Source organism: Oncorhynchus masou, chromosome 13 (genome assembly GCF_036934945.1).
Source record: "Oncorhynchus masou masou isolate Uvic2021 chromosome 13, UVic_Omas_1.1, whole genome shotgun sequence".
NCBI lineage: Eukaryota > Metazoa > Chordata > Actinopteri > Salmoniformes > Salmonidae > Oncorhynchus > Oncorhynchus masou.
In genome coordinates this window covers 85,611,262-85,624,187 of record NC_088224.1, presented here as the reverse complement: position 1 = coordinate 85,624,187, position 12,926 = coordinate 85,611,262, and the positions used below count along the sequence as shown (strand labels likewise).

Below are 12,926 nucleotides of genomic sequence, written 5' to 3'. Positions count from 1 at the left end.
TAAAGTCCCCCCCGGCCAAAACCGAGTGACGCTGGGCCAATTGTGTGCCCTCCTATGGGACTCCCGGTCACAGCCAGTTGTGACACAGCCTGGGATCAAACCCGGGTCTGTAATGACGCCTCAAGAAATGCAATGCAGTGCCTTAGACCGCTGTGTCACTCGGGAGGCAGTTTTGGTTTATTTCGACAAGCAAACAAAGTCTGTTTTTACAACCATTTAGAATGACAATAGTTCCTCAACTTAGCCTATTTGAAAAATCTTTCCAGCTCTCTCCCTTTCCATAACCAGTCATCATGAAATGGGAAAAAATGTCATGCTCTGATCCACTGGAAACGTCATAAAATAGGCCTACCTGATTTCTTCTTATCCCTTGCGCAAATAGACTACAGCAGTGTCTGTCTGTCTGTCTGTCTGTCTGTCTGTCTGTCTGTCTGTCTGTCTGTCTGTCTTTCCGTCGGTCTGTCTGTCTGTCTGTCTGTCTGTCTGTCTGTCTTTCCGTCCGTCCAAATGGAAAAGTTTGCTGACCACTGGTGTAGCCTATTACCGGCAACTTTAGGAGCTTAATGGCAAACTCTGCAAAGACTAGCAGCAGCGGGAGGATGGTATGGGAGCAGGCTTTTTTTCTTCTGGTTAGGCTATATTGATCTCTAGCTCCCTCTTTAGTCATTTGTGTGTCTTCATTTGTAATATCAGTGCTGAAAGCATCAGACAATCTCAGTAGCCTACACATAGTTGATTTTATTAAAACATTGGGTGTGTCTATGTATGGAAAAATACACGTAAAAATAATTGCCAGTCGATTGGTCGAAAGAAGAGACGACGTTGTCGACTAAGATTATTATATTTTGTCGGGAACAGCCCTACATTATTTTCACATTCTAAAATGTGTCTGAATATTGTGGGCACAGCCTGACTAAATTGGCAACATGCTCCCGACGCAAGCAGCAGGGTAGCCTAGTGGTTAGAGCATTGGACTAGCATTGGACTAGGAACCGAAAGGTTGCAAGTTCAAACCCCCGAGCTGACAAGGTACACAATCTGTCGTTCTGCCCCTGAACAGGCAGTTAACCCACTGTTCCTAGGCCGTCATTGAAAATAAGAATTTTTTCTTAACTGACTTGCCTAGTTAAATAAAGGTAAACAACAAGCACACTAATGAAGTCTGTCTATGTGGTAGCTAGTCAGTCTCACCATTTTGAGATGTTGAAGAGTTATTCAGGGTTTCTGTATCATGTTTTAAAATGAGAAAGCAACCAAAAAGCGGGTTCCCTTTGTAATGTAAGGCTTTGAATGGGAAACCAAGTTGAAGCCATCATTTTGATGTCATCTTGGTCATGATAACGGGACATGGTTTTACAGCAACAGAGTAACAGAAACACTGGGAAACAAAGGAAAGTGCTTGCATCTCTCATAAAAACGGATCAGAAATGAAATCACAGATAATTGTAGTGGAGCAGGCGAACTTAAAAAAGCGGATACCATAACTTCAGTGACTTGTCAAGGACCAAAGAGCCGAGAGGAAATGTCAGATTTTCAAGGTAAGCTATTCCATGATGACTGAATTGAGGATGACAAGTTTTTAACCAAGACTTTGATATTTTTAAATACCTGGTTTACATACTCATTCTTGACTTAGAATTTACTGGTAGATATCATAACTTAGAAACTCTTTCTTACTGCTTTCCTACACCTACCGCTGTCGGTCTTCACTCCACACAACAACCAGCTGTTTGAGAGTGGTGCATTCTCTCTGCCAGACATTATCTAGGCCAGTGGTTCTTAACCTTGTTGGAGGTACTGAACCCCACCAGTTTCATATGCGCATTCACCGAACCCTTCTTAATTGGAAAAATAAAATGTAATTTTTTCCAAATTCAAAACATAGGTATATATTTTACTGGTGCACAACATGAACCGTTTATCAACATCACTGTGTTCAAAGAACAAAATCGTCAAAACATGAGCTTTCTTAGCAATAACAGGGTACGTTACCATTTGTTGATACCAAAACGTTGAAAGCGTTGTTGTTCTGAAGAGTTGTTGTTGAACCTGGCTATGCTGAATTTCAATGATTTCATCGAGGTATTCATCATTGACATCTGTTGTCTCAACACTAAACGTGAACGGCGGTCTCACCCATGCTGGACATGACTCTCTTGTAGGGAAGTATCCGTCGAGAGACTTTGCAAGCTCATCTAAGTACGTGGCAATTGCTTGCTTCAGTTCCGCCGGTACAGAAATGTCTCCGATTCCAGATACATCTTCGATCTTACTTACACAGTCGTCCAGCAGGGGAAAGTTTGCGAAGTTATCGTTCTCTGTTCGTCGTTTCCATAACGGTAGCTTTTTTTGAAAAGCCTTCAGGTTTTCCTCCGCTTCGATGATGTTGACTCCACCACCCTGATTGAGATGATTGAGATGATTGAGAGCTGCGGAGATATCAGCCATGTACGCTAAAATGAGAATGAACTCAGAATTTTTGAAGCAATCTGCATGTTGGTGCTCTTGCAAAAACAGGGCTAATTCCACACGCACGGCAAAAACACGATTCCGCACCTGTCCCCGGGATAACCACCGAACGTTAGAATGGTACAGAAGTACCTCGAATTCAGAGCCCATTTCTTTACACAGCTCACTGAAGATGCGGTGCCTCAGAGCACTAGTTCGCACATAGTTCACGCATTCCACTACATTTGTAATACTTCTGCCAGTTTTGGAGGCAAGGTTTTTGTTGCCAATGCATGCCTGTGCAGAATACAATGCGTAACAATGACGGGTGATGCATCGGCTTTCTCTAGCGCACCAAAACCAGACTTTCTTCCCAGCACGACTGGAGCTCCGTCCGAACAAACTGGAGAAACCATATCCCACGAAAGATGGTTGTCTTTGGAGAAGTCATCCACAAGTTTCTTCACATCGGCTGCCTTAGTTGTTGTTGTAAGAGGCTTACAAAATAAAACAATCTTCCTTTATCATGTCGTCTTTCACATAGCGCACGAATACAGCAAGCTGGCTTAGATTGGAAGCGTCTGTGGTCTCGTCGAGTTGAAGGCTGAATTTTGCCGGGCTTGAAATCAGATCTGCAACTACTTGAGCCAAGATGTCTTTGCTCATGTCCTCTATTCTGTCGCTGATGGTGTCATTTGAAAGAGGAATTTGGGATAACTTAACTTCAGCCTCTTTTCCCAGCATGATATTCGCCATCTTCAACACAGCTGATTGTATCAGTGTTTCACCAATGATGTGTGGTTTGCCCTGCTTTGCGATCAGGTAAGCAACTTCGTACAATGCTGTAAGGATCGGTTTGATGATGGGTACAAAGCCGAGAACAGGCAGAGTAGCCTTTTCATCGAATCTGTCTCTCTTCACCTTGAATTCAGCGAGCGTTGTGTTCTTGCATTTTCCATCTCCATGCAGAAGTGTTCTCTTAGTTTTGCCGGTGCTAGACTAGAATTGCTCAACTTGGCATTGCAAATCATGCAGTTAGGACGCTGACTCCCATCACGTTCCGTTATACATGTGAATCCATATTGTACATATTCGTCCGACCACTTTCTTTTTTTGCTCGACATAGTAAGTATGAAGGGATTAAAATATTACGAAAGAAATCACAAGACAGTCACAAGTCGACTACTGAGCGCACCAAATTCCCTGCAGCACAGATAGGCCAAGCGATGTAGCGTGATCACCTGCAGCCAATGATGGCCAAGCGGGGCGTGTCATCACGAATCATATGAGTCGGATGTGTGTCTTGACCTCCGCCGAACCCCTGAGACTGACTCACCGAACCCCTGGGGTTCGATCGAACCCAGATTAATTAAGAACCACTGATCTAGGCTATATGTGTGCAGCGCGCGTGATAAATAACAAACGAACAGCTTCGACAATCCATCTGTTTAAAAAAAAAAATCATTTATAGAACCTAGATGTAAAATAGCATTATTACAATATTTTTGGGGTCAAAGCTGAAGGGGATGATCGACTGGCCCGGAGGGTTTCCAGAACCTTCACTGTATGCTGAGCCTTGACACACAGACACACATAGACACACACATAGACACACATATACACACACACACACACCTCTTCAGAAAGTTGGTTTATTTTTGGCAGTTGCACATTACCGTTTAAATAAATCACGATGATTAAAAAAGAGCTAATCGTAAAGCAAAATCTAATGTGAGCAAGTAAAACATAGAACCTGAGAGTAATAGGCTGCTGGTATCAATGACACGTGGAAGTCTTTATAAAACAATAGGCTGCTGGTATCAATGACACGTGGAAGTCTTTATAAAACAATAGGCTGTTGGTATCAATGACACGTGGAAGTCTTTATAAAACAATAGGCTGCTGGTATCAATGACACGTGGAAGTCTTTATAAAACAAAATCAATGACACGTGGAAGTCTTTATAAAACAAAAGGCTGCTGGTATCAATGGCACGTGGAAGTCTTTATAAAACAAAAGGCTGCTGGTATCAATGACACGTGGAAGTCTTTATAAAACAATAGGCTGCTGGTTTCAATGGCACGTGGAAGTCTTTATAAAACAATAGGCTGCTGGTATCAATGGCACGTGGAAGTCTTTATAAAACAATAGGCTGTTGGTATCAATGGCACATGGAAGTCTTTATAAAACAATAGGCTGCTGGTATCAATGACACGTGGAAGTCTTTATAAAACAATAGGCTGCTGGTATCAATGGCACGTGGAAGTCTTTATAAAACAATAGGCTGCTGGTATCAATGGCACGTCTTTATAAAACAATAGGAAGTCTTTATAAAACAATAGGCTGCTGGTATCAATGGCACGTGGAAGTCTTTATAAAACAATAGGCTGCTGGTATCAATGGCACGTGGAAGTCTTTATAAAACAATAGGCTGCTGGTATCAATGGCACGTGGAAGTCTTTATAAAACAATAGGCTGCTGGTATCAATGACACGTGGAAGTCTTTATAAAACAATAGGCTGCTGGTATCAATGACACGTGGAAGTCTTTATAAAACAATAGGCTGCTGGTATCAATGACACGTGGAAGTCTTTATAAAACAATAGGCTGCTGGTATCAATGACACGTGGAAGTCTTTATAAAACAATAGGCTGCTGGTATCAATGACACGTGGAAGTCTTTATAAAACAATAGGCTGCTGGTATCAATGACACGTGGAAGTCTTTATAAAACAATAGGCTGCTGGTATCAATGACACATGGAAGTCTTTATTAAACAATTGCCTCCACAGATATGGTTTGATTTTGACGAGGCTATTTTGAAGCCAGGTTAAACATGCCTCATAATATGTATTAAAACGTTAAGTTGCTGTATGTTTTCAAAGTGTATACGGCCTCCAGCTCATTGCAACGTGGTGTGTGACTCGCTGATGAAGCCTGCCTGTTGTTGACTATGCATTTTAATGGCGAATGAGATGCACGCTTCTATTACAAGTTGAGAAATAAAAAATAATAGGTATTTTTAATCGTGGCCCAAAAACTATTTTTAACACAATTACATTCGTAATTTTTGCCCAAAAATAAAACCGCTGACAGATCCCCAATCTGTAGGCTCTGTATGATATGCACATGTGATAAATAATATACTTAAAGAATTTATACACGCGGCAATCTAATTACACAAGATTATGCAAATGAACCCGTAGACCGATAAGCGTGACCGGTCAAATGCCTTTACATCAACCGGTGTCTGTATCAATGACTAGGGGGAAAAACAGCATTTCTTCTTCTCTGAAACATGTCTGGCTAATGGAAACCCTGCATTGTAAAACATTTACTATACAAATACAACGTAATAAAAACACACAACATTTACAAGCAGTTTAAGAAAAGCAAGAACATTCCTTTAGCTCATCTATTATGGTAGGATTTAAGTGTGAATGGTATGATTTTTCACGTTTAATTTTTTTACCTTTATTTAACTAGGCAAGTCAGTTAAGAACAAATTCTTATTTTCAACAACATCCTAGAAACAGTGGGTTAACTGCCTGTTCAGGGGCAGATTTGTACCTTGTCAGCTCTGGGATTTGAACTTGCAACCTTCCGGTTACGCTCTAACGCTCTAACCACTAGGCTACCCTGCCACCTGGTAGGGTCAAGTGTGATTTGTAATTGTCTGTTTATGGGAAGTATCAGGCTTAAATTTAATGCACTCATTAAAAATAATCTATATTTTTTCTATTTGAACATGTTCATATTGCAACACCATAGGCCTATTTATTGAAAACATAACACATTTTCAGTCAAGAAAGTAGAAATATAGGCCCACTAACAATAGAGCTAGTGAATGGTAGAGTGGTGACATGGAGGGAGGGATATGGGGGAGGGAGAGGGAAAGGGAGGGGAGGGGAGGGGAGGGAGGGAGTGACATGGAGGGAGGAGGGAGTGACATGGAGGGGAGGGAGGAGGGAGTGACATGGAGGGAGAGAGGGATATAGGGGAGGGAGGGAGTGACATGGAGGGGAGGGAGTGACATGGAGGGAGAGAGGGATATAGGGGAGGGAGGGAGTGACATGGAGTGAGGGAGGGATGTAGAGCACTCGGGGGCACCTTCATTTTCTATCAGCAGAACAAGGTGATCCTGTCAAGGATTAATCAGACACAGAGTGGAACAACACACACACACCGCAGAATAGCACACAACAGACACACAATAACTCAACACTAAATAACATTTACGCAGTCTACACAATGCAGTAAAATACAGATGGGCACACAACAGACACACAATAACTCAACACTAAATAACATTTACGCAGTCTACACAATGCAGTAAAATACAGATGGGCACACACAGCACCACACTGACTGACAGGGGCACACACACACACACACACACACACACACACACTTGACTCGCAACACATTTGCTTTGATTAGCTCATCTGTGTATTGATCCATTGCTTGGTGGATGATTTGGCAAACCCCTATATTCTCTCTCCTTCTGTCTCTCTCTGTTTTTGTGCCTTCTCACCGGCTGGTGGTGTGTTTGCTTTGCTGCCTCCTGTGCATTGCATGGACATATACACACACACACACACACACACACACACACGTATACAAAACATTAAGAACTTCCTAATATTGAGCTGCAAACAGCCTCATATTGTCGGGGCATGGACTCTACAAGGTGTTGAAAGTGTTCCACAGGGATGCTGGTCCATGTTGACTCCAATGCTTCCCACAGTTGTGTCAAGTTGGCTGGATGTCCTTTGGGTAGTGGACCCTTCTTGATACACACAGGAAAGTGTTGACCGTGAAAATCCCAGCAGCGTTGCAGGTCTTGACTCACTCAAACCGGTGCGCCTGGCACCTAATTCCATACCCCGTTCAAAGTTATTTAAATCTTTTGTCTTGCTCATTCACCCTCTGAATGGTACACATACACAATCCATGTCTTGATTGTCTCAAGGCTTAAAAATCCTTATTTAACCTGTCTCCTCCCCTTCATCTACACTGATTTAAGTTGTTTTAACAAGTGACATCAATAAGGGATCATAGATTTCACCTGGTCAGTGACTTGGAAGAGCAGGTGTTCCTAATGTTTTGTACACTCAAGTGTACATACACACGCATCAGTTAAGACAACCATTCCTACCACATATAAGCATGAACATGCATCTCTATCTCTCTCTCTGTTTCTCTCTCTGTCTCTGTTTCTCTCTGTTTCTCTCTCTGTATCTCTCTCTCGCTCTCTCTCTGCATCTCTCTCTGTATCTCTCGCTCTCTCTGTATCTCTCGCTCTCTCTGTATCTCTCGCTCTCTCTGTATCTCTCGCTCACTCTGTATCTCTCGCTTTCTCTGTATCTCTCGCTCTCTCTCTCTGTATCTCTCGCTCTCTGTATCTCTCTCACTCTCTGTATCTCTCTCGCTCTCTGTATCTCTCTCGCTCTTTCTGTATCTCTCGCTCTCTCTGTATCTCTCTCTCTCTCTGTATCTCTCGCTCACTCTGTATCTCTCGCTCTCTGTATCTCTCGCTCTCTGTATCTCTCACTCTCTGTATCTCTCTCGCTCTCTGTATCTCTCTCGCTCTCTGTATCACTCGCTCTCTCTCTGTATCTCTCTCTGTATCTCTCTCTCTGTATCTCTCTCTGTATCTCTCTCGCTCTCTGTATCTCTCGCTCTCTGTATCTCTCTCTCTGTATCTCTCTCTCTGTGTATCTCTCTATCTGTGTATCTCTCTGTATCTCTCTCGCTCTCTGTATCTCTCGCTCTCTGTATCTCTCACTCTCTGTATCTCTCTCGCTCTCTGTATCTCTCTCGCTCTCTGTGTCTCTCGCTCTCTCTCTGTATCTCTCGCTCTCTCTCTGTATCTCTCTCTCTGTATCTCTCTCTGTATCTCTCTCGCTCTCTGTATCTCTCGCTCTCTGTATCTCTCTCTCTGTGTATCTCTCTATCTGTGTAGCTCTCTGTATTTCTCTCGCTCTCTGTATCTCTCTCGCTCTCTGTATCTCTCTCGCTCTCTGTATCTCTCTCGCTCTCTGTATCTCTCGCTCTCTCTGTATCTCTCGCTCTCTCTGTATCGCTCTCTCTCTGTATCTGTATCTCTCTCTCTGTATCTCTCTCTCTCTCTCTCTCACACTCACAAACACACACATCAGTACAACCATTCAGCATAAGATTCCTCAATGTAAACAAACACGTACCTCTACCATGACTGTGATTGATGTGTTTACTTTGCTGTGTTCATTATAATCATGTTCTGTCGCTGTTTTAATTTCAGATTTGCATATCCACTCCCACCTCTTCCTCATTTGCATACAGCAAGAATGGCGAGCGGGCACCCCACTGACAAATACAGTTTCATGTACCAACCAGACACGCACAAGAGGTACGACACACACACCAGACATGTACGAGAGGTAAAACACACACACACCCCAGACATGTACAAGAAGTAAAACACACACACCAGACATGTACGAGAGGTAAAACACACGCACACACACACACCAGGCATGTGCGAGAGGTAAAACACACACCAGACATGTACGAGAGGTAAAACACACACACACACACCAGACATGTACGAGAGGTAAAACACACACACACCCCAGACATGTACGAGAGGTAAAACACACACACCAGACATGTACGAGAAGTAAAAGACACACACACACACACACACACACACCAGGCATGTGCGAGAGGTAAAACACACACCAGGCATGTACGAGAGGTAAAACACACACACACACACCAGACATGTACGAGAGGTAAAACACACACACACACACAGACATGTACGAGAGGTAAAACACACACACCAGACATGTACGAGAGGTAAAACACACACACCAGACATGTACGAGAGGTGAAACACACACACACACACACCAGACATGTACGAGAAGTAAAACACACACACACCAGACATTTATGAGAGGTAAAACACACACACACACACAACCCAGACATGTACGAGAGGTAAAACACACACACACACACCAGACATGTACGAGAGGTAAAACACACACACACCAGACATGTACGAGAAGTAAAACACACACACACCAGACATGTACGAGAAGTAAAAGACACACACACACACACACACCAGACATGTACGAGAAGTAAAAGACACACACAGACACACACACAAACACCAGACATGTACGAGAGGTAAAACACACACACACCAGACATGTACGAGAGGTAAAACACACACACACCAGACATGTACGAGAGGTAAAACACACACCCCAGACATGTGCGAGAGGTAAAACACGCACACCCCAGACATGTACGAGAGGTATAACACACACACCCCAGACATGTACGAGAGGTAAAACACACACACCCCAGACATGTACGAGAGGTAAAACGCACACACCAGACATGTACGAGAGGTAAAACACACACACACACCAGACATGTACGAGAGGTAAAACACACACACACACACACAGACATGTACGAGAGTCACACACACACACCAGACATGTACGAGAGGTACACACACACACCATACATGTACGAGAGGTAAAACACACACACACACCAGACATGTACGAGAGGTACAACACACACACCAGGCATGTACGAGAGGTACAACACACACCAGGCATGTACGAGAGGTAAAACACACACACACACCAGACATGTACGAGAGGTAAAACACACACACACATCCCAGACATGTACGAGAGGTAAAACACACACACACACACACACCAGACATGTACGAGAGGTACAACACACACACCAGACATGTACGAGAGGTAAAACACCCACACACTAGACATGTACGAGAGGTACAACACACACACACCCCAGACATGTACGAAAGGTAAAACACACACACACCCCAGACATGTACGAGAGGTAAAACACACACACACACACAGACATGTACGAGAGGTAAAACACACACACACACACCAGACATGTACGAGAGGTAAAACACACACACACACACACACCCCAGACATGTACGAGAAGTAAAACACACACAACACACCAGACATGCACGAGAGGTAAAACACACACACACACACCAGACATGTACGAGAGGTAAAACACACACACACACATCCCAGACATGTACGAGAGGTAAAACACACACACACACACACCAGACATGTACGAGAAGTCACACACACACGCCAGACATGTACGAGAGGTAAAACACACACACACACACGCACCATACATGTACGAGAGGTAAAACACACACACACCCCAGACATGTACGAGAGGTAAAATGCACACACACACCAGACATGTACGAGAGGTAAACACACACCCCAGACATGTACAGAGGTAAGACATCCCAGACATGTACGAGAGGTAAAACACACACACACACACACACCAGACATGTACGAGAGGTAAAACACACACACCAGACATGTACGAGGGTAAAACACCCACACACTAGACATGTACGAGAGGTACAACACACACACACCCCAGACATGTACGAAAGGTAAAACACACACACACCCCAGACATGTACGAGAGGTAAAACACACACACACACCCAGACATGTACGAGAGGTAAAACACACACACACACACCAGACATGTACGAGAGGTAAAACACACACACACACACACCCCCAGACATGTACGACACACACACACACCAGACATGCACGAGAGGTAAAACACACACACACACAGACATGTACACACACACACACATCCCAGACATGTACGAGAGGTAAAACACACACACACACACACCAGACATGTACGAGAAGTCACACACACACGAGACATGTACGGTAAAACACACACACACACACGCACCATACATGTACACACACACACACCCCAGACATGTACGAGAGGTAAAATGCACACACACACCAGACATGTACGAGAGGTACAACACACACCCCAGACATGTACGACACACACACACACCAGACATGTACGAGAGGTAACACACACACACACCCCAGACATGTACGAGAGGTAAAACACACACACACACCCCAGACATGTACGAGAGGTAAAACACACACACACACACACAGACATGTACGAGAGGTAAAACACACACACCAGACATGTACGAGAGGTAAAACACCCACACACTAGACATGTACGAGAGGTACAACACACACACACACACACACACACACACCAGACATGTACGAGAGGTAAAACACACACACACACACACCCCAGACATGTACGAGAAGTAAAACACACACACACCAGACATGTACGAGAGGTAAAACACACACACACACACACATCCCAGACATGTACGAGAGGTGAAATGCACACACACACCAGACATGTACGAGAGGTACAACACACACACACACCAGACATGTACGAGAGGTAAAACACACACACCAGGCATGTACGAGAGGTACAACACACACACACACCAGACATGTACGAGAGGTAAAACACACACACACCCCAGACATGTACGTGAGGTAATACACACACACACCGTTAGACATGTACGAGAGGTAAAATGCACACACACACCAGACATGTACGAGAGGTACAACACACACACACCCCAGACATGTACGAGAGGTAAAACACACACACACCCCAGACATCTACGAGAGGTAAAACGCACACACACCCCAGACATGTACGAGAGGTGAAATGCACACACACACCAGACATGTACGAGAGGTACAACACACACACCAGGCATGTACGAGAGGTACAACACACTCACACACCAGGCATGTACGAACACACACATCCCAGACATGTACGAGACACACACACACACCAGACATGTACGAGAGGTAAAACACACATCCCAGACATGTACGAGAAAAACACACACACACACACCCAGACATGTACGAGAGGTAAAACACACACACCAGGCATGTACGAGAGGTACAACACACTCACACACCAGGCATGTACGAGAGGTAAAACACACACACACATCCCAGACATGTACGAGAGGTAAAACACACACACACACCCAGACATGTACGAGAGGTAAAACACACACACCAGACATGTACGAGAGGTAAAACACCCACACACTAGACATGAACGAGAGGTACAACACACACACACACACACCAGACATGTACGAGAGGTAAAACACACACACACATCCCAGACATGTACGAGAGGTAAAACACACACACACACACACACACCAGACATGTACACACACACACCAGACATGTACGAGAGGTAAAACACCCACACACTAGACATGTACGAGAGGTACAACACACACACACACCCCAGACATGTACGAGAGGTAAAACACACACACACATCCCAGACATGTACGAGAGGTAAAACACACACACACACACCAGACATGTACGAGAGGTAAAACACACACACCAGACATGTACGAGAGGTAAAACACCCACACACTAGACATGTACGAGAGGTACAACACACACACACACACAGACATGTACGAAAGGTAAAACACACACACACACACACACCCCAGACATGTAC

General features: G+C 44.2%; 1 protein-coding gene across 3 annotated transcripts in view; it reads left to right on the top strand.

Moving 5' to 3' along the window:
- LOC135553170 (protein FAM168A-like) overlaps positions 1 to 12,926 on the top strand; it is a 60,104-nt gene that overhangs the window by 12,806 nt on the left and 34,372 nt on the right. For 2 of the 3 annotated variants that reach the window (XM_064985333.1, XM_064985332.1), the window contains exon 2: positions 8,731 to 8,838. The exons of the other annotated variant lie outside the window; for it this stretch is intronic. In XM_064985333.1, coding sequence (XP_064841405.1) covers positions 8,777 to 8,838 — 62 coding nt within the window. In that variant the 5' untranslated portion in view covers positions 8,731 to 8,776. The remainder of the gene's footprint in view (positions 1 to 8,730; positions 8,839 to 12,926) is intronic. 3 annotated transcript variants of the gene reach the window in all.